General features: G+C 40.4%; 1 protein-coding gene across 1 annotated transcript in view; it reads left to right on the plus strand.

The window, feature by feature from the left end:
* Positions 1-23558, plus strand: part of Rspry1 (ring finger and SPRY domain containing 1) — a 49220-nt gene that overhangs the window by 12022 nt on the left and 13640 nt on the right. Inside the window, exons 2-10 of the mRNA XM_032888033.1 lie at positions 2933-3434; positions 9874-9926; positions 10534-10646; positions 12519-12645; positions 13387-13445; positions 15657-15723; positions 16812-16943; positions 18451-18566; positions 19716-19859. Of these exons, the coding sequence (XP_032743924.1) occupies positions 3085-3434; positions 9874-9926; positions 10534-10646; positions 12519-12645; positions 13387-13445; positions 15657-15723; positions 16812-16943; positions 18451-18566; positions 19716-19859 (1161 nt within the window). The 5' untranslated portion in view covers positions 2933-3084. The remainder of the gene's footprint in view (positions 1-2932; positions 3435-9873; positions 9927-10533; positions 10647-12518; positions 12646-13386; positions 13446-15656; positions 15724-16811; positions 16944-18450; positions 18567-19715; positions 19860-23558) is intronic.

Raw genomic sequence — 23558 nt, forward strand, 5'->3', positions numbered from 1 at the left:
TGCATTCTTAAATATCACTTGGTTTTTTTTTTTTTTTTCAGAAATCAGCATGGTTTATAAAACTATATCTATAAATATTCATATTTATAAATATATCTAACATAAATATATTTATATATTATGTGCATATTATATTTATAAATATGCTTTTTATATGTGTTATATTTATATATTTACAGATATATTATATTTTATATTATATTTATATAAAATATATAAATATATAAACAAAATGTATAAACTGTGAAATTATTTCTTGTTTCTTTCTCGTTCTTTTAAGCACAGAAAACTCTTGATTATCTAGTCTCTGGAGGAGGAATTGTCCCCTGGCCTTCAGAGTAATAGGAATGTTATGCAACTTTTTCTAGGTTTAGTATGTGTTTTATGTTAAAAATCTATTTCCAGCTGAGTCCTTATGTCATGTTCTTACCTATATATTCAGTTACATTCTTTTGAAGTACAAGCTTCAAATCTTAAAGGCAGCCTCAGCCTCACTGGTTTGAGGAAAACAATCTGAGGGCAGATGATATCTCTATTCCCGTACCTCCATTCCATGGGGTACTTTGTGAAATTATGTACACCTCTGTGTGTGTGTGTGTGTGTGTGTGTGTGTGTTTATGTTACATGTATAACATTTGCACGTTGCCTGCCCTAGATTTTTTTTTAACCTTTAATAAAATTGCCCTCAAACCTTAAAGAAAAAAATTCTCATCTCTCTTTCTTTCTCTTTTTTTAATTTTGTTTTTGTTTTTATTTTTCCTGAAATAGGATTTCTCTGTGTAGTCCTGGCTGTTCTGGAACTTGATCTGTAGACCAGGCTGGCCTCAAACTCAGAGATCTGCCTACCTCGGCTTCCTGAGTCTTGGGACTAAAGGGGTGTTCCACTACACCCAGCCTTTTGTTGGGGTTTTTATTTTGTTTGTTCTTACTTTTAGCTACCATCCTTTTTTCTGTCTCCTACTTCCAAGTCTTTTATTCCAGAACCTAATCACATGTTCTCAGATCAAGGAAGAGCTGTTTCTATCATTTATGATGGTAAGCACATTGGATGGGACAAAACTAGCCATCCATGGACTCACTGAGTGCAGGGACTGTGCCTTCCCTGTTTCTATTCTAGTCCCAGCCCTGGTGCCTGGCAAAAAGTGCTTAGAGTGTTTTCAGGCAAAGGTAATCAGTATATTTTATTCTTAACTTTGTAACAACAGACTAATCATTGTGAAGAATGTAACTTCATCATGAATTCACAATTTTCTAAACAGTCTTGATTATGTAATAGAAAAATTTTGTCTACAACCACTTGCATGATTTCTATAAATATTCTGTGTGTGTGTGTGTGTGTGTGTGTGTGTGTGTGTGTGTGTGTGTGTGTGTGTGTTACATGTGCATATTCCCTCTGTCTTAGTCAGGATTTCTATTCCTGCACAAACATCAAGACCAAGAAGCAAGTTGGGGAGGAGAGGGTTTATTCAGCTTACACTTCCACATTGCTGTTCATCACCAAAGGAAGTCAGGACTGGAACTCAAGCAGGTCAGGGAGCAGGAGCTGATGCAGAGGCCATGGAGGGATGGAGGCTTGCTTACCTTGCTTTTTTTATTTTCATTTTTTATTTATTTTGTTTTATTTTTGTTTTATTTTGTTTATATGAGTACACTGTAGCTGTTTTCAGACAAACCAGAAGAGGCTATCTGATCTCCATTACACATGGTTGTGAGCCACCATGTGGTCGCTGGGAATTGAACTCAGAACCTCTTAACTGATGAGCCATCTCTCCAGCCCCTCAGCTTGCTTTCTTATAGAACCCAAGACTACAGATGGCACCAGCACACATTGCCCTCCCCCCTCACCACTAATTGAGAAAATGCCTTACAACTGGATCTCAAGAAGGCATCTCCAGGGAGGCTCCTCTCACTGTGATAACTCCAGCTTGTGTCAAGTTGACACACAAAACCAGCCAGTACACCCTCTGTGGGTATATAGAGGCCAGAGCAGAATATGGGATGTCTTTCTTTATTGTTCTCTGTTTTACTTTCTTGAGATAGAATCTTTTACTGAACCAGAAGCTGGTCTGGTTCCTTGGGATCTACCAGGTCCTGGCTCCCACTGGTGGGTTACAAGCACATACTGCCCTGACCAGTCTTTTATGTGAGTGCTGGAGATTTTAACTTGGAGCTTACCCACTGAGCCATTTCCCTAGCCTTGACTTCTCTAAATTCTTGAGTGATCCTCCTTTAAAAATCAGTATAGTTTCCATCATTTAAGAGAAACATTCTTTTATTATTAGACAGCAGCTATGATATTAGTATCATAACTTTTTCAACAACAGACATCTGTAATTAGATATTTTATTTGAAACATATTAAGTTGTCCCATATGTTTAAATAAAGGACATGATTCATTTTAATCACAGAAGGAACCTTTGAAAATGTTCCACAAATTTGTCAAATGTTTTTTGTAGAGATAAGAACTACATACATATTTTTTAAACATTGATTAGAACTCCTGTGGCTTATAAGGATGTGGCTTAACATAGTGTAGAACCTGATAAAAAGGAGTTGTTGGTGCTGGTAAGATGGCTTAGTAGTAGGTGAAGCACTTTCTGTGCAAGTCTGGTGACCTGGATTCAGTGCCCAAGACCCACATGCTAGAAGACAGTTAACTTCTGAACATTTTCCTGTGGCCTTCTTATGATTCCGTGGCATGGACTTTTTCACACCCACGCACATACTGAACAATCATTTTTTTTAAATCTAACAGTAACTGGTCTTGTTATTTCTGTAATCCACAGATATCTTTACATTGGGAACCTATAAGAATATCCAAGGGTGACTGTTCATTATAATGCGAATGCCATTGAAACCACACTAGCACAGTTTGAGCGATTGACTGGGCAAGATCCTCTGTTAACTTCCCTTCTCTTTCCCTCTCTTGCAGAGCTGCCAGTGTATGGCCAGCATTCCCAGTGGTTAATAATGTTGGAAACGAGCTGCTTGACCTTCTCCAGCCTTCAGTTGTTAAGAATGAATAGAGTGCAAGTTCAACTCCACATTATGAAGACAGTACTCGGAAAATTGAAAACTATCTAAATGATTGTCTTTGGTTGGGCTGTGTTCTTAGCAAGCAGAAGCCTTGGTCAGGGTCTGCTGTTGACTCTTGAGGAGCACATAGCCCATCTATTGGGGACTACAGGTGCCACTACTACTATGGGTAATTCTTGCATCTGCCGAGATGACAGTGGAGCAGAAGACAGTGTTGACACCCACCAGCAACAGGCTGAGAACAGTACAGTCCCTACTGCGGACAGTAGGAGCCAACTTCGGGACCCTGTTCGGCCTCCAAGGAGAGGCCGAGGACCTCATGAGCCAAGGAGAAAGAAACAAAATGTGGATGGGTTAGTGTTGGACACACTGGCGGTAATACGGACTCTTGTAGATAAGTAAGTATCTGACTTACTATCACCTCCAGTGTCATGGAAAGTGTCCTGCCAGGAACCACCACTTTTGGACTCCTTCCATTGATTTAGGATATATTTTCTAAGCCTTGTGCTAATAGGCCAAGAGAGAATACTTATTTCTCCTCTGATGGCAGAGTAAACAAGGTTTGATGTTTTTACTTGCTATCATCTACTCCTGTCTGGAAAGGTTTGAACATTTCTGTACAGAAAACTCGATTTACTTTTCTGATTGAAAGTATGATCTTTCAATCAGGAGGGAGTACAGTAGCTATGGAGTGAGTCTGTATTACTTAAGTAGAAAATAAGGAAATGTTTTCTTGAAAATTACTATGTTTGCCTATTTGTTCTGCTGACCATATATTCAAGATGAGTAGTCTTACCAAGACTGTGGCCACATGCAACTTGTGTAGGCTGTTAAGGACAATGGGCAACAAGAGTTTAACCCCTCTATTCTACTATTTCTTATTAAGTCTCTTAGATCCATTTGGGGAAATTATAAGATGAAATGAGGCACACCTGGGCCTATGTTCTCTTTTTCCTGCTTTGTCTAAAAGCAAAATCTCAAATTGAATGACAGCGAAGTTAAAGGGCATTGTTCAGACTGAAAAGAGTTCAGTTTAAGGTAATTTAATAAGTGCATACATTTTAGACCATTTTGGGCCTAGATTAAAATTCTGGCCCATTACTAATTTTATGACATTCAGCAAGGTACTTTTCCAATCCTTTTTTAATAAGAATTTTTATTCTTGTGTAATTTGTGTAAATGGTCTAGTATAATGCTTTATATAAAAAAGAAAGAAAGAAAAGGAAATGCTCAATAGAGGGCAGTCATTTCATAAAATTAAGTTCTTTTTACTTTATGCCCTGATAGAAAATTTATAGGTATTTAATATTCACATTAATAAAAGTACAGTTTTATTTAGTTCTTTAAAACTGGTAAGAAAAGAACTCCTGTACACCAAAAATATACAAACAAAACCTTAGAGCTGTATTAGCCGCTTTTGTACAATACTGAAGTATTTGTTGATCTCCAAGAATAATAATTTGGGGGTTTAGTGATATTTCCCAGTGGCTAGAGTACTTGCCTGATATCCATGTAGCTCTCTCTCAGGTCCAACCTCCAGTAACACACCAGTTTTGTTACTTCCAGTAACTAAAGAAGAGTCTTTCTTTAAAAAGTTATCCTTCGTCCTACAGAATTAGAATGGGAAATTATCCTTTCCAAATAAGGAAGTAAACCACAACATTAAGCACATTGAAAAAATACGTGGAAAGTAGATTTTGCTGTATTTTAAAGGCAAGTGTCTAAGGTTATAGAAGCAAGGTGGAAAGAAGCCTTAGTTCCAAGTTCCAAGCAAATACTACAAATCGTAAGCGTCCTTGTTAATTAAGCTTGTGATTCACATAAGAGAGGCAAGGGCACCAGGTAGTGTATTGGTGTTGCACACCTTTAATCCTAGCACTCAGGAGACAGAGGCAGGTGGTTCTCTGTGAACTCAAGGCCGGCCTGATCTACAGAGTTCAGGACAGCTTGGGCTATACAGAGAAAACAGATGGGGGTAGGGGGAGTCAAGAGCTGTATGCTTGAGTAACAAGGTAACTTTTACTTAAACCTGTCTCCATGGAATGATAATTCGAAAAATAAAACACACACACACACACACACACACACACACACACACACACATATATATATATATATATATATATAAAATAAAAGATGACAAAACAGAATTGGGACAGTTCATAAACATGGATATGTAACTTGTTTTTGTCTCACTTCAGAGGCTTGAATCTAGGGCCTGTGGATATTAGACATGTACCCTACCATTGAACTAATCACCACTGCTTTTTGTATTTTTAGTGTTAAGTTACCCTTGCTGACCTTGACCTTAGTATATAACCCGAGCAAACCCTGAACTTGCAGTCTTTTTGTTTTAGCCTCCAGAGTAGCTGGGATTACAAGGGTGACCCAGCTTTATGGTTTAATTTTATTATATTTTATTCTTTTTCTATTAATGTATGATGTGTGAATGTATGTGAGTGTATGCACATGAAGTCATGCGTGTGAGTGCCCGTATATGCTTGCTGTAGATATGGGTGAGGTGGTCAGAGGACAACTGTAGCTGTCTGTCCTCACCTTCTCCCTTGTTTGAGACCTGTCTCTCTTGCTGTTCTCTCTGCCAGCACCAGGTTAGCTGGCCTGCAGACTCGAGGACTTCTATCTCTGCCTTTCGTCTTACTGAGAAGCTGGGGGATTGCAGACTTGCATTATTGCACCAGACTTTTATGTGGGTTCTGGGGAATCAAATTCAGGTCCTCGCACTTCTGCTTTAACCACAGAGCCATTTCCCCAGTCCTGTGGCTTGATTTCAGAAGATACTAAAGGATAATTTATAACTTAGAAAGTTCTCGAGATTGTTAAGATGAAATATGACAGAACTGTGAAGGACAGGACAGAGGGATGTAGCAAGATCATATCTAATGTATTACAGATGCAGATGTGGCAGTTACCAAGTAGTCCTCGTTGTCTTCTCTCCTTGCTCACTCCAGAAGGAAAGTGATGATACAAGAAGGCAGCAGGTCCCCAGGGCCATAGAGGGGCTAGGGAACAGTTTTTTATGCTGTTGGTTTCTAGTTCTCTACAACTCCATTTCCAAATAAATTGCCTAACTGCAGCATGCTTTTATTTATACCCAACTTTCTTGTTGTTGTGGCTATCTAATTTTAATCCTTTGTATTTTGTTCTTCAGTTCTGAAAATTTCTCAGCCATTATTTTTTTGAATATTTTTGTTATTCAGTATTTGGTATTGGAGTCCTTCAGTATTTTCCCCAATATGTATATTCCCCCTGCTCCCTTTTTGAGAGAGGGTCTTGGCTATGTAGGTTAAGCTGACATCAAATTGAGGATTTTCCTCCTGCCTCAGCCTCCTGAATGCCAGAGGACAGGCATGTAAAAACCACACAAGTCTGCCATTGCTCCCATCTAATTCATTCAGTTTCTCTTTATGGCATATTTAGATTCTTTTTGTTTTTTAGTTTGTTTATTTGTTGTTTTTTCATGTTTGCTTCTTGGCTTTTGTTTGGCTCTTTTGTTTTCATGTCTTTTTGTTTTGGTTTTTGTTTGTTCAAGTCAGGGTTTCTCTGTGTTGCCCTGGCTGTCTTGGAACTCTTTCTGTAGATTAAGCTGGCCTTGAACTCAGAGACCTGCCAGCCTCTACTTCCCAAGTGCTAGGATTAAAGGCATGCACTGCCACCACCTCCCAGTTCATGTCCTTCTTATAGGTATTCCTGCAAATATATTTATTTTAAAGTTCTCTTATTTACATATTTTGAGTAGTGACTTACATTGTTAGTGACCTCAAAATTAGTTATTTTTACATGTTTGGAATTTTTTTCAGACTCCTCTTTTGCCTCTCTTTTCTGAGACAAGGTCTCACAGTGTAGGCCAGACCAGCCACAGTCAGATCTTCCTGCCTCAGCCTCTTAAACTGAGCATTTACAGGCATATGCCATCATACAGCTGCAGATGCCTTGAGTTTTCCCTCACTTTTATATATGCCTTTGTGTTGTGCATACTCAGAGAGGCTAGCATGCTCTCCCCCAACCTCCAGGTAAACCTTATTGAAATTCTGTAAAGAGCTAAGGCCTGAAGCACAAACTTGGTTTTGCCAATTTTTAAGTAGGTCACTAGAGACTTGTACTTTATTTATCCCACTTGTAGCTCAGATTGTCATCTTTCTTTCTTTTAAATATTTACTTATTTTGTTTTATGTGGATGGGTATTTTGCATGCAAGCACAGAGTGTGTACCACATCCATGCCTGGTGTGATGGATCCCTGAAACTGGAGTTACAGACAGTTATGAGCTACCATGTGGGTCCTGGGAATTGAACCCGGGTCCTCTAAAGGAGCAGCCTCTTAACAGAAGAGTCCTCTCTCCTGCTCCTGTCATCTAATTTTCTTAACTCTTTATTTTTTTTTTTTTTTTGAGAGGGATCTGTTACCCAGATGTACTTTGTGCAATTTCCTCACCCTTCCATAGATGAAGCATTTCTGTCCTATTACTAGCAGAGCATCCTCAGTCCTCCATCCAGTTCCCAACCTACAGCTCAGTAATCCTCTGGCTTGCTTTCCGTCTGCCATCAGAAATGTCTGCTCTGTCTTTGCTTCTTGGGGCATTTACCTTGTTTGAGCAAAGAGATGTCTTTGTAATCTTTATGTACCTCCTCATAGAATAACAATACTCCTCTTCCTTGTTGTCTCTGTTACATTCTATTATTTTCCTCCTCCTTAATTTTATTTTCTGCATCACCCACCATATCAGTGTATAATCAGTCATTTGACTGTTCCAGTTTCAAGCTTATGTTTGCTTGCATCTGTATTGATAGAATATCTGTAAACAAAAGTTTGGGGTAGATTTTAAAATGTACATAATTATACAAACTTTTTAAATATCTTTCTTAAAGTATTGTGTTTGAGGCCATATGTAAATCAAAACTGCTTCTGGCTGCTACAGAGAATTGCTTTTTATGCTTGAAAGTCTTGAAAATACCATGTTTTGTCATATTTTCATATGGTAATAGCTGCTTAAGCAAACACAGAATTTTCTTATTGTGAATAGCCTATGATAAATAACAAGAATGTGCACTGATTGTAGACACATGCAAAAGTCTCTCTAAAGATGTTAGGTCTGTGCATACTTGACTGTATTGTTGGCACATCATTCTTTGGGCATGCATACAATAGTTATATTGTTTTTAATTCTTTTTCTTTTTTCTTTTTTTTTAAGTTTTTGAGACAGGAGCTTCTGTCTCTATTTGTTTTTTTGTTTTGTTTTGTTTTTTTTGTTTTTTTTTGTTCTTTTTTTCGGAGCTGGGGACCGAACCCAGGGCCTTGCGCTTCCTAGGCAAGCGCTCTGTCTCTATTTGTAACCCAGGCTGGCTTTTAACTCAGGATCTTTCTGTTTCAGCCTCCTAAATACTGAGATTACAGGCATGTGCCACCATGTTCCACCTAAAACGTGTGTGTGTGTGTGTGTGTGTGTGAGTGAGTGTGTGTGAGTGTGTGTGTGTGTGTGTGTGTGTGTGTGTGAGTGAGTGTGTGTGTGAGAGAGAGAGATGTGTGGGTATGGGTACTTCTGGGACATGATGTACTTGTAGAAGTCCGAGAATAACTTTGGGAGTCTCCTTCTGCTGTAAGATCTGAGGGTGGAACTCAGGTCAGCAAGTTTGCTCAGCAGACACCTTTACCCTTTGAGCAATCTCACTGGTCCTAAAACATCCTTTAAGTAATAACTAACCCATCTTGTGAGTAGACGCGGGAGCATGCCAGCAGTAAGCACCTAGTGAGCATCGGAGATGAGCTAGTGCTCCCACATCTCAGTTACTCCCAGGATTAAATGAAGCAAAGCAATGGTTTTTATGTTTGTTTGCTTGTTTTTTCCATGGTAAGAAACAGAAATCTGGGGCTGTAGCGATGGCCTAGTGGGTTAACTGCTCGCTGCTCAACATGAAGACCATTACCTGTCAAGCTGAGCATCCTGAGTTCTGAACCCCAGCACCATGTAAAAGCAGGTGCATCTGTAGTCTAGCACTGGGGAGAGCAGACAGATGGCTCCGAGTGTTCACTGGCCATCCAGTGTAGCAGCAGTGGTGGTCTCCATGTTCCGTGAAAAACAGTGCCTCAGAGATTAAGGTGGAGAATGATAGAGGAAGACATTGACCTTTGCCGCACACTTGACTGCACAGAAAGGAAACAGAAATCCATAACTTATAAACAAAAAGTGAATCCTTAAGCAATTTGAAATACCACTGTTTGGTAGACAACAGCAGCAAGCTGTCCTGAAACACCACTTTAGCATTCCTGGGTGCTGGTGTGAAAACCCAGTAACATTTAATTGCTTTCTAGAGGAGTTATTAAGTAATTCCTTTTGCTACATTATTGTATTCTATTACCATTTTATGAAGTTTAAACAAATAGTGATAATTTTTCAGAATCAGTTTTTTAAGTGCAGTGTATCTGTAGGCACTCAATTCCTAAGTCATCTCCCAACCTACCACCTCCTTAAGGTTAAGTGTGAGGGAGATGCTGTCGGCTTTCCTGTCACGTGTCAGCTGGCCCCAGGCCTTGAGAAATAAAGCTGAGAACTCTAGTCCCCAGTTTTAGTTCTGTGCGTTCACCTTGGGTCACAGAGTGGGTCCTGTGTGTCCCTGTCTGCTCACGTGGCTTGGGAGCTGTCACAGTTACTGGAGGAGCACATAGGGCATATATTCTTACAGTTGCAGCCGTGGTTCTCTCTTCCATCTCTTTAACATTCACTCGTGTTGATTTCTTCTATTTCTGCTCCATCCTTCCAGTTTGACTTTTATTTGGAATTACCATTTACCTAAGGTTAATGTCTTGAATGTTTGTTTTTCAGTGATCAGGAACCTCCTTATTCAATGATTACATTACATGAAATGGCAGAAACAGGTATTTTAATTTTTTTAACTTTTAATACTTCATGATGAATTAATAACAATGAAAAATGCATAGCCACCCTTTTAAAGATAAAAGATCTCAAAAATGCCCATATGTAACAGAAAGTCCTGGCTGTATGGAAATTTCCTGTATAAGTGTAATAGGTACCATATATCACATCCTCGGTATAGAACTGCATGTCTCAGTGATGGTTGTATCTCATTTGAAATTAGGAGATAAGAAGATTCATTTTACTGATGGGTCTTTTGACTGTACTTGTCCTCAAATGGGGAGGACAATTGTTCGTCTTTCAGCATCCTACATAAGTATCCTTCGAAAATAGAGCTAAGTGCTGACTTTGCTTAAGTCCTATACAACAAAACTGTTTTAATCATAATCTAAGAATCAAGGCCATAGATTAAATTTTCTCCCTCGAGTCACCAGACACCTGGAATAGAGTTCTGGCTCCATCATATGACTAGAGCTTTATGACTCTATCCATGTCAGCCTCTAGTTTCTTAAAGCCATGGCATAAAATAAAGTGTTTTTAATCCTTTTGTATATTTTCATGTTGCCAAAGTAGTGATTCCATTACATAATCTTCTTGGTTTGCTCTTAGATGAAGGATGGTTGGATGTTGTCCAGTCTTTAATTAGAGTTATTCCATTGGAAGATCCACTGGGACCAGCTGTTATAACCTTGTTACTAGACGAATGTCCATTGCCCACTAAAGTAAGTTAAACTGATCTTTACAGAGCTGTCATGAATGTCATCTGTGCACAGGAAGAATAATCACTGAAGCATTTGATACACTCTGTGTACTTGAGATCTGCTTTATTGAGTAGTAGCATGAACATCTTTATTACTAATGAAGTGTTATCACCTCTATCAGTAGGTTTTAGTTTAACATTTTTAATGTTTAAAGTAGAAACATTTGTATTTGCAAGGACAGTCTTCACTTGAAAACTAGAAGAAAATGAACAGATTTCTATCTGAGTAACTTCCTTATAACAAAGGTTTTCTATTACGAGTAAAAGTGCTGTGCTGAAAACCCTTGAGTCTCACTCAAGCATTTAGAAGTTTGCATAACCTCACTTATACTCTAACTGATCACAGATATTAAACTTTCACAGCTTTGCCCTCTACCCTCACCAGGCAGGCTGCTTCCATGCACATGCTCTGCTCTGCTCTGCTCTGCTCTGCTCTGCTCTGCTCTGCTCTGCTCTGCTCTGCTCTGCTCTGCTCTGCTCTGCTCTGCTCTGCTCTGCTCTGCTCTGCTCTGCTCTATTTGAGACAGGATCTCATTTTGTAGCCTTCACAGTTGTACAACTTATTTTGTAGACCAGGCTGACCTCAGAAATCTGGCTGAGTGCTGGGATTAAAAACACATACTATCATGTCCATACATATTCTTTTAAATGTGGATTCTGATAACTTTTATTTGTATGTTGAAGTTTCAAATACTCTATAACAGAGAAATACTGTTAGCCTATTAGCCTAGTTTTTATCAGCATGGGCATTACCTGACTTAATCATCTTTGATTTGCCTCAGAAATTGGTGGGATTTGTTCTTGCTTGATACAGCTTCTTGTAAGCCAAGCATGGTAGTACATGCCTATAATCCCAGCATTCAGCAGGTAGAAACAGGAACACCAGGAGTCTGTAGCAAGCCTTGGTGCTTTGGTTACATAGCAACTTTAAGGCAGCCTGGACTACATGTAACCCTGTCTTAAAAGAAAAAAATCGTATAGTGGCTTATGCCTATAATCTCAGCATTTGGAAAGCTGACGTAGAGGATTGTATAAGCTCAGGACCACCACGGACTGTACGCCAACCTGGGCTAGACTGAGCCCTTGACTTGGGGGAGGTGGGGGGTGGGAGGTAACTTTTTATTTCAGCATCATTAGGTCATAATATATTTTGGTTTATCTTTTAGGGTTTGTTGTTTTAAGTCAGGGTCTCACTATGTGTCTTTGATTTCTTTTTGAGACAGGGTTTTGGTGTATAACATAACCTTGTGTAACCCAGTTTAGCCTTGAGTTTACGATCTTCATGCCTCAGCCTCCTGAGTCCAGAAATTTTAGGTATGTTCTACCATAACCAAGTTACTGTGCTTAATCTTTGAAATTTGAATGGGTTTAATCTGGTTAATGATTCAAGTACGTATATATGTATGTATGTATGTATGTATGTATGTATTAAAATGGACTTGATGTTACATACAGCACTCTGGAGGCTGAGGCAGGAGGATTGCTACAAATTCAAGGCCAACCTGGGCTACATAGTGAGTTCCAGGATAGCCATGGTATATATGGCTATATGTGTGGCTATATATCCCAAGACTCCACCTCAAAAAACAAAAGTATGAAATATGTATTGACTACAACTGGTACATTTTGGATGAAATGAAATCTGGCACTGAGAAAACTTAAGGTTAATCAGATATTTCCCATTAATTAATGATATCATTATTAATGAAATAATTTTATAGGATCATTCTAAGCTCATTGGATACCTTTTTGTAGCCTTGTTTCCAGGAATTCTCTTGGGAAAATAACCTGCAGAATATGTATTCATCAAATTTATTTGCAACTTTTTTTATAGGATGCACTCCAGAAATTGACCGAAATTCTTAATTTAAATGGAGAGGTAGCGTGCCAGGACTCAGGTCACCCTGCCAAACACAGGAACACATCTGCAGTCCTGGGCTGTTTGGCTGAGAAACTAGCAGGTAACTCTAGCACATACTTGTTTGACACTGAGACGTCTGCATGCAGACCACTGACCAGACCTCTTAGAGCAGAAAGAAGGAAAGAAACTGAATAGAGTGGCCAAGCCTATAACCACAGCACTGTAGGACAAGAGGTTAAGAGTTCAAGGCCGCGCCACCCCCACCCCCTTCCCCCGCCTGCATAGTAAGCATATTAGAGACCAACCAGAACTGTGGGATACCCTTTTTCAAAACAAACAAAAAAGGAATGAACAGAAATGGACTAAAAGGAAGAAAATTACTCAACGACTCAGTTAAGTGTGATTTAATTTAGCTTTGTTGATTTTTCAGAGAAAATTAAGATAAATTTGTTGTATTGATTTGCTTAAAAGACAGGGAAAAGGCTAAATTTAGAATAACAATTATTATATGCATTTCTAATGAAGAATTTTGTCCACTTCAGGAATAGTAACAGCAAATTACATGGGAATATCTCAGCCATTACTTTATATAATGGATTCAAAATCAGAATACATGGGCACTGGTCCAGACTGTTACAGCTCCCCAAGAGCCCTGGACCTTGTTAGTCTCAGTTGCTAAGCTGTGAAACAGTGATGGTAGTAGGAACAACCTGAGAGAGGAGGCCTGAGTACTGTGTATCAGAGAATGGAACTTAAGCAAAACAATTTGGTTGTCATTAGTTACCGATTTAAAATAGCCTGACGCTTTTAATCATGTCCCGTGTTTGCTGTGTTTGTTTAGGTCCTGCAAGCATAGGTTTACTTAGCCCAGGAATACTGGAATATTTGCTACAGTGTCTGGTAAGTAAGACAGCAAAGCCGGTTATTCTCAGTAATGTAGAATTGTATGTTCTCCTCAGATTACTAGAGAGTCCCTAATGCAGAGGATAGGACCAGTTCTAAACTTCAGGTGTTTCCTGGGTGTTTATTTAACACAGACAGAAAGAAAATACACACACACACACACACACACACACACACACACACACACACACACACACACACACCCTGAAGGGGGGGAGGGAGTAAGAATTTATGAGTTGCTCTAGTTTTAAATTTAGTCATAAGATAGCTGCTAGGACTTTTGGACTTTTGGGGTATCCTTACAGTCTACCAAATAATAATGGAGAACACCCCAGCATGCTCTCGAATGTGAGATTGCACACAAGCGCGCGCGCGCACACACACACACACACAAACACACACACACACGCAGTGGAAACAAAATTACAGCATTCCAACAGCAGACCAAGTTTCCAATATATATGAAACTATACTCGCTCACCTTTCTCTTTCCTGCTACCACAATTAAAACTGTCATTGGTAGACTGTTTTAATTGTGAACAGTTTACCATGAAGTCTGTGGTTTGTTGAAGCTGTCCTCCTATCACTCACAGCACTTGACTGCAATTTTGATTAGCCTGTGTTTTCTAGGTTATTTTTTGCAAGCCTAGTAAGAATTGGCCTTTTGAAAAACTCTAGTCTAAACTGGGTGGTGGTGACACACACCTTTAATTCCAGCACTTAGAAGGCAGAAGCTAGTGGGTCTCTGAGTTCAAGACCAGCCTGGTCTACACAGCCTGTAACTCCAGAGTGAGTTCTAGGATAGCCAGAGCTATACAGAGAAATCCTGTCTTAAAAAACAAACAAACAAAAACTCCAAATAGTTTATTTACAAATAAATTAGTCTACACAATAACCCTCACAGTGTTCTGAGTGAGCACTAGTAGATACAAAGTATAGGACAGTCATTTACCATCACCGAGTTCTATAGGTTAAAGGAATAGAACCATTCAAACAACAGTTAACTTCTACTTTATGACAGGATGTGATCAAGAGCAAAATGACTTCTTCCAGGCTGAGTGCTCTTAGAGTTCAGAGAAGATGAAGAGGGGTGGGGGTGGGGTGATTGGGTGACACGGGGCCTGTGGTAATCATGAAAGACAGACTTCCTGATGAAGGTGGGGCTTACTTAGCTAGCTCATGACACAAGGTTAAGATTAGGAACTCACAGTGAGTTTCTTGGCTAAGGCAGCATAGATAGAAGCCTAGTAACAGAGTTACCTGATCAGATAATGCAGTGTTCACAGATAGGAGGACAGGAGCAGGGAAACCCAGATGGAAAGTTTTGAGGCTGGAAAAGCAGGCAGGAGGGTTAAGGATGTGGCAAGAATAAAAATGCCGAAGAGGCTTTATAGCAGGGAGAACAGAGATTTTATGAGCTTTGTTGAACTTAGGCAGGCACCACAGAAGTGCATGGAATACCCAGGTTCCGGAACTCTCTAGAGGCTCCCAACATAGCTAGGAGAAAGCAAGAATGTGAGAAGGAAAGATACTAAACATGTAGGCCTTTCTTTAATTGGGAACACATAGGCTGTAAACTCATATATAAGTCAAGAGCACTTGTCATTCTCTTGTCATCACGAGCTCCTGTAGAATTTCCTGCAGGAACTAGATTAAAACTAAGATGTTGCTGGTCATGGCAGCATCTGATTTTAATCCTGGCTCTGGGAGGCAGAGGCAGGCAGATCTCTATGAGTTTCAGGCCAGCCTGGTCTATGCAGCAAGTCCAGGACAACCAGAGCTACATAGTAGACCCTGTCTCAAAAACACAAACAAAAGCTAAGATGTTCATTGATGATGTCATTATTTATAAATCTGGAGCTGCTATTTCTTTTGAGGGTTCTAAAGGTCATTTTTAGATAAAATTCTAGTTTTATTTTTGGCTTGATTTAATGAATGTAAGTATCAATGGTATTTTAGTTAACAAAGCCCTAATACAAGGAGACACTGCTGAAATATCCATATCTACCAACTAATAACTTTAAAACATAGATTAAGAGACTCTTATTTTGATTCTCCATTAGCCAATTGGCCAACTGAGAGTTTGAATAAGGGCAGCTTTTCTGCTGTTCCAAATATATAGACTGCTATGTATTAAATAGAACATGAAATTGATTCCTTACTGCCTCTGCAGGGGGTGACTTGTTTTTATCTTTTGTTGTCTTTCAGAAGTTACAGTCCCATCCCACAGTCATGCTTTTTGCACTGATTGCACTGGAAAAGTTTGCCCAGACAAGTAGGTATAGTGGCTTCTTACACTAATGATCCTTGTTGGTTATAGAAGAGTGAGCCTGCACTTTGAACTCCATCAAATGTACACACATTCTGATTTTAAGACCAGCAAAGTATATCAAGAACAAAACCAGAGACTGTTCTCAGCTAAGATTCCAAGCATGGTGATTATCATGACTTTTATAACTGAAACTTTAGTGATGGGGTTGGAGAGAGAGAAGGCTTAGCAGTTAGGAGCACTTGCTGTGCAATCATGAAGGCCTGAGTCTCCCAGCACTTAGTAAGAAGCCAAGCATCCCACGCATACCTGTAACCTCAGCTCTGAGGCAGACAAAGACAGAGGATTGCTCAGGCCAGTCAAGAAAATGCAGGCCCCCAGTTCAAGGAGTGACCCTGCCAAAGGAATTGTAGACTGATAGACGAGGACACACAGTGCCCTCTTCTGGCTTCCATGCATGACTCACATGTGTACATATATCCACACAGGCATAAACACGCACATCAACCACATGCACACACAATTCTACAGCATAATGGAGTGATGTGATGAGTTTAGAGAGATGAGTAAGAGCACTTGATGCTCTTCCAGATGGAGTGTAGTTCCTAGCACCAACATTGTCGAGCACCTCACAACCACCTGTAACTCTGACACCCTCTTCTGGCCTCTACAGATACTCAGACACACATGGCACACGTATACATAGACTTACATGCATGCACATAGATAAAAACTCTTAAGCTGGACGTTATGATGCTTGCCTTTAATCCCAGGACTCAGGATGTAAAGGCTCTCTAAGCTTGAGGCCAGCTTGGTCTATATAGTGAGTTTCAGGACAGCCAGAGCTACATAGACTGTGTCTCAAAAACAGAACAAAATAATAATAATAAATGAATAAATCTTTAAAAAATCGTGTTGAGATTGCCAGAAAGTAGCTACAGTTTTTTGGCTATGTTATCCCTAGAAGGAAGCATTGGTAGAAATTTAATCCACAAATTCTGTTGTCTCCCTCACTCTGCACCACCACTAATCTACTCAGCACATCCTCATCCTCCTCTTTCATTGCTATTTAAATATTTCATCTTTCCAAACAGGTGAGAACAAATTGACTATCTCTGAATCCAGTATTAGTGACCGACTGGTCACATTGGAGCTGTGGGCTGATGATCCTGATTATCTGAAACGTCAGGTTGGCTTCTGTGCCCAGTGGAGCTTAGACAATCTCTGTAAGTGGGGGTTGTCCTTATTGAAAATGGTTCTACTTCTATATATAATATTTTTATTTTTTTTATGTTGAGTTGGGGAGGGGGTGTATACACATATAGAGGTTAGAGAACAAATTTCAGGAGTTGGTTCTCTTTTCCTACCATGTGGGTTCCAGGTCATCAGACAAGTAGTATCCTTACCTGCTGAGCCATCTCACCAGCCAAAATCTGTTTACATTTCTAAGTCTTTGTCTTCAGTAGGATAATAAGCTTCTCTGTACCCTAATAGAAACGTGTCCTAGGCACCTTTCACATGAGAGTTAACTGGAATGCTTCTAATTTTGGCATTCTCAGGGCCATAGACCTTTAACTGTATAGCTCTGTCTAAAACCTTTCTGTCACACACTTTCCTTGCTGCCCTCCAGCCTGGTTCCGTTAGCTCCAACTCTGGCCCTGTTCATTCCTGTACTTCTGTCTTTTCTTTTTATGTGTGTTCATGTGGTGTTTTTATTGTCACGTTACAAAGTATCTGACATAGGCAACCTAATGGGGAGAATGACTTATTCTGGTTCATAGTTTCAGAGGTCTCGGTGGCAGGAAAGAAGAAGAAATAGCCCAGTCAGGGAGACAAGGAAACACAAAGGACAGAATACCTATTTTTTTTTTTTTTATTTAATTTAATTTTTAGTGCTAGGGATAGAGTCTACAACCTTGCTCGTGCTAGGAAACATTTTACCACTGGCTTGTAGTCCCAGCCCATTTACCTTCTTTGTCCTCTCCTCTTTACCTCAAATGCTCTTTAACCCCAAATTAATTTTTACTTAGACTGTGGCAGGTATTTTTAACCTTTTTCTCCTCCAAAGGCTATTAGAATACAAAGCACATTGCTCTGTCATTGCCTTTCTCTATGGCTAGCACTGTGCTTACACAGTTGAACACGTGACGTCTAATTCTAACGTGGAATACAGCCTAGATAGTGCTAGCTAAAGAGTAATTTTGAGTAAATGCAATTTGGAAGCTAGGCGTGATGACCCATGTCTGTAATTTCAGCATTTGAGAGGCAAAGGCAAGAGACAGGAATTCAGGGTCATCCTCAGTAAGCAACACAGTAGGTTTAAACCAAGCCATACTCAATCCTGGCTCAAAAACAAAGCCAGCTAATGGTCTGGGCGTGGTGGTTCACAGTTTTAATCCAGTAGAGGAAGATGGGACAAGACGGACCTTGTCAGTCCGAGAATGGCCTGGTCTGCATGGCGAATTGTGGGCCAGTCCGGGCTACAAAGTGAGGCCTGCAATTTGGATTTTGCTTTTCAAACTATAATGGGAACAGGGACTAGAAACAGCACACTCAAAATGCTGCCCTTTTTGGCATTTGCTTAGTCCGTGTAACAGCAAAGCTCAGACGCGAGGCCCTGCCAGTTTTTCATTCCTTGACAAGTATGGCAGCTAGAGATGATGGTAGTTTTTTCCCTTTTTCCCAAACCATTACAGCCTGCCCTAGAAAACATGACCACTGTTTCTTTTGCAGTTTTAAAAGAAGGTAGACAACTAACCTACGAGAAAGTGGACTTGAATAACATTAGGGCCATGCTGAACAGCAATGATGTCAGCGAGTACTTGAAGATCTCACCTCACGGCTTGGAGGTAAAGCGTTCACAGACCTTCCGAGGGCTAAAACCACTGTGTTCCCACCTTTCATGCCCTGCTTCAGAACAAAAGCAATGTCTAAGGGAATAGGCAGAAACTTTCCTTATCCCTGAAGAATGATTAGAGGTGAAAGTGTTAGGGATGGAGAATGCCTCCTGATGTTATTCAGTCTTCCCTCCCATGTGTTATGGCTTCTGCTGTAGCACAGCGGTGCTTGTTGGCGAGTTTACCCGTGTCTGGATTGTTGGTTTGTAGCTCGCTATTGCTAACTAAATGTTCTACTACTGAGTTACAGTCCTAGCTAAGTATATCCATCTGTTTTTAACCCTTAAAAACCCCTTTATCTTATGTATATGGATGTTTTACCTGCATGTATGTCTGTGTACCATTTGCTTGCCTGGTGCCTGAGGAGGCCAGAGGAAAACATCAGATGCCCTGGATCTGGAGTTTTAGGAGTTTGTGAACCACCATGTTGTTGCTAGGAATCAAACCTGTGTCCTCTGGAAAAGTAGCCAGCGCTCTTGACTGCTGAGACAGCTCTCTAGCTCTAATCTGTTTTTAACCTTTGCCATTTTATTTAACTAAAAGAACAAAGACAGGTGTTTTACAAGGAAGCCACTCCTTTTGTGAGTGCCTATGTGGCCAACTGTTGTAGACCTGGTGCTGTTCTCTCTCAGGTTGAGTATTGCCAGCTTTATAATCCAGGTTGGTGGAAATACATAGATGCACATACAGGGAAGCACCACAGGTCTCAGCATTTGAGGATTGAAGTAGAGCTGGAACCATGGTGTCAAACATATGTGTAGGCGCCATATGTAGGTACTCTGTCTTTACCTTTTCCACCTTCATCTGATGAAGGCGATGTCTACGCATGTGTAAACATTCTGACCTCAAAGCAAGCTCTCTTAACTAAAAAACAAAGCTAGGAGCTTTGACTACTTACAGTTACAGCCATCATGAAATCCTATACTGAAATAATAATAGGGTTGTCTCATTCAGCTTTATGCTTTTATAAATCAATGAAGATGGACAGTGGTCTCCCACCAGGAGCATAAATAAGGAAAACTCCATCCATCCTTCCCTATGGCAGTTACTTGGTGGTCTTCAGGCCCTAATGGATTGATTTGTACTCCTTGGTTCTGCCAGGCTCGTTGTGATGCCTCCTCCTTTGAGAGTGTGCGCTGCACTTTTTGTGTGGACACTGGGGTGTGGTACTACGAAGTAACAGTGGTCACTTCTGGTGTCATGCAGATTGGCTGGGCTACTCGAGACAGCAAGTTTCTGAACCACGTGAGTACCTGGGATCATTCAAAGGAAGCAGCAGCAGCTTGCTTCTGGTGGGTGGGTTACAGAGACGCAGATGTGCTTATATTTCACATAGGTTTGCTCAATAACTAGGTAGTGCCAGATTCCTGACAGGGACACACTGTATTGTTTCAATGGGAAACAAGTGGAAAAGCCCCTCAGCCTCTGGGTTTTCCCCTTGAATTTTAGGTGCATCTTAATTCCCTACCTAGAGGTTTATCTTTATAGCTCTCCTGTAGTCCTGACCATATCTGGGACCCAGTTATCACTTTGTGACAACAGATGATTTTTTTTTATTTGCTTGTTTGTTTGTTTTTTGAGCAGGGTTTCTTTCTCAGTATAGCCCTAGATGTCCTGATCCATAGATCAGGCTGGCTTCGAATTGAGAGATCCACCTGCCTCTGCCTTCCGAGTGCAAGGATTAAAGGTGTGCACTGCCACTGCCAGGCTGGCAACAGATGATTTTTACCTTGAGATTAAGCTTTGGAATCCTTGAAGGGGTCCAGAAAGATTACAGAAAGTTAAGAATGTTTTCTGCTCATCCCAGAGGACCTGAATTCAGTTCTTACTATCCACATAAGGCTGCTAACAATCACTTGTAACTTCAGCTCTGGGAGATCCGATAACCCTTTCTTGCCTCAGTGGTCCACACACACACATTCACACACACACAAGACATATAAATAAAAATTTACATGCATCTTTAAAAAGGAGCCTTGTACAAATTCTTTTTCCATGACATTAACTATTGACTCATTTCACTCATTTGACTTTTACCTTGTAAGTAATAGGCACATTTACTTTCAATAGTTATCTCTTGTTATAGAAAGTACCGAAGTAAAGGGAAGTCTGAGATGCCACTGAGTGTGGGAGTGTGACAGGTCCTTCCTTCAGACAGTTTACCTTTTGGAGATAAAGTCTTGCTAACCTAGATCATTATATGGCCCAAACCTCAAACTCATGGTGTTCCTCCTACTCCAGCCTCCTAAGTACAGGAATTATAGTATAGGCCTGTATCACCACACCTGTCCAGACATAGCTTTTAACACCTAAACTATTGCCTTTCTTCTGTTAGTCAAATTATAAGATATTTGAGCTTCCTGGGTTGGGGATTTAGCTCAGCGGTAGAGCACTTGCCTAGGAAGCGCAAGGTCCTGGGTTCGATCCCCAGCTCCGAAAAAAAGAAAAGGAAAAAAAAAAAAAAGATATTTGAGCTTCCTTCTTTGAGGAAACACACGATGGCAGTGATGCGAGTGCAGTAGGAAGGGCCGCAGTCCTCGGCAGGCCTAGCCAGCTTCCTCAAAGGATTTGGCAACGAAGGTTTAGTCATGGTTGAGGCCTTGGGGCTTTTTGAGGTAAAGCTAAAGACAAGGAGTGAATCCCCATCAGCAGGTTGGGCTTGGTCAAGAACGTGAGTGTCCAATCTCTAGAAGAGACCTGCCTGTTCTCCCCACCCATCAAGGAATCTGACTTTTCCTGGACACATCTGGAAAGGAGAAGGTTCTAAAGATCTTGCCAGTGCAGAAGCAGACTTGGATTGGACAGTGGACCAGGTTCAAGGCTTCTGTCACTGTTGGGGACTACACAGGCATGTGGCTCTTGGTGTTAAGTGCTTTAACAGGTAGCCACTGCCATCTGAGGGGCCATCAACTTAGTTAGCCAAGCATTCTGTCATGCCTGTGTGGAGAAGCTACTGTGGGAACAAAATTGACAAGCTCCACATCATCCCAGGTAAGGTGATAGGCCACTGTGGCTCAGTACTGATGTCTCATCTGGGGCAGAGGCACTGACATTATCTCTGTTTCTATGCCAAGGCCACCTTTGATGCTCTCTCCAAGACCTCTGGAAAGAGACTGTGTTCACCAAGTCTCCTTATCAGGAATTCACTGACCATCTTGTGAAAACCCATACCAGAGTGTCCATTCAGAGGACCCAGTGTTCAGCTCTGGCTACCACATAGGGTTTTTATACCAGCAAAATAAAGTGAATTAAGTCTGAAAAAAAAGCCATTTGAAATCAATTAAGCTTTGTCCAGGAATTTTTTTTTAAAAAACTCCTAGACTAGAAAGAGAATAGTTGTAAGAAGAGGGCTAATGGGCAAGGCATGGCAAGTCTCTTCTAGGGATTGAACATTTTCATTCTTGACCTTGCCCAACCTACTGATGGGGATTCACTCCTTGTCTTTAGTTTACTTCCAAAAGCCCTGTGGCCTCAACCATGACTAAACCATCTATAATTCCATTTCCATGGATCCCTCCTCTGGTCTCCAAAGGCACCTGGAGTGCATGCTGTCACATATATAACATATACCTATAATTCCAGAGGCAGAGGCAGGAGGATTACCATCTGTCCAACACAAAGTTGATCTAGATAGTGAATTCTAGGCCAGCCAGAGTTAGGTAGCAAAACAGTTTCAAAAAATAAATTACAGATGTTTAAGGATATGTTTAACCTGAGTTAAATACAATTATATATATATAGTATTCCAATAATATGTATGCTTTTAGATAGGCATTAAAGAAAAGTACATGAGGTCACAGTGCTGACCCCTGTATTCCCAGCACTGTAGAGGCTGAGGCCACAGAGTGAGAGAAAGCCTAACTCAATGTGAGAAGGAGGAGGAAACTAGGGTATTTACTAAAGGCACTAGTGGATAGCTCATATTCCTTACAGTGTCACAGCATCCCTCCTTAAGATGAGCCTGAGTCACAGAAAGAAAAGGAATGACTTAGAATCTCGTTGGGAACTTCTTGACTTTAAAATGGTAAAAACATACTGTGAGGCAATGTTAGACTCTAGAAAAACAAAGTGAAACACTAATGTTTGGAGATACTGCTCTCTCTAGAATGCAGCCAACACTGTTGCCACAAATAGGCCCTATCCATCCCTCTGGGATAGTGGGGGACTCTGATGGGAGGGGCCTGTCAGAGCCTAGTGAGTCTTAGTTCACTTGCAGCACAGGACACTATCTTCCCAGTATGCTGAGTAATAGAAAGGTTTGAAGATGTGCATCAGAAAAAAAAAAAAAAAAAGAACTTTCTACTGCATGAGGAAAGGATTCAAACTACCCTATCAGTGGCACGCTTTAATAGACTTCTTTTAATAACCGTTTTTATTGCTATAATTTAGTTGGCTAAGAAACAGGAAATTTAAGAATACCAGAATATCAATCTAGTGATCCTATTCTCTTGGCAATGCAACATTGCAATGAAAGCTAATGTTAATCCTACTGGAAATGTTTTTAAGTTAAAAGAAGGCATAAATACATCTAAATTTAAGATATAAGCGCAAAGTTCATCCCTGCTAGTCAGGCTTCTACTTCTTAGCTCTACAGAAATTGATCTGTGATTAAAATTGAATTCAGTTTCCTCTTGTGCTATAGTTTCACCCAGAGGATCTTGGAAGGTAATGACGGACCTCCCTGACTAGCTAGCAGTCTTCTAGAAAGATAGATGGGACCAGCAAGATGGCTCAGCAGTGAAAGGCATTTGCCGCCAGGTCCGAAGGACTTGATTTCAATCCTGGTACTCACTTGATGGAAAGTGAGAACCAGGAATTGTCCTCTGACTTCCATAAGCACCATTTCCTTCCTTCCCTCCCTTCTTCTCTCCCCCCTCCCCCCACCTTTAAAAAATTAAGTAAAGATAATGAAAAATTGTTGCCTTTGCTTGTGATTGTTTTGGG

The sequence above is a fragment of the Rattus rattus genome, chromosome 17, assembly GCF_011064425.1.
Source record: "Rattus rattus isolate New Zealand chromosome 17, Rrattus_CSIRO_v1, whole genome shotgun sequence".
Lineage (NCBI taxonomy): Eukaryota > Metazoa > Chordata > Mammalia > Rodentia > Muridae > Rattus > Rattus rattus.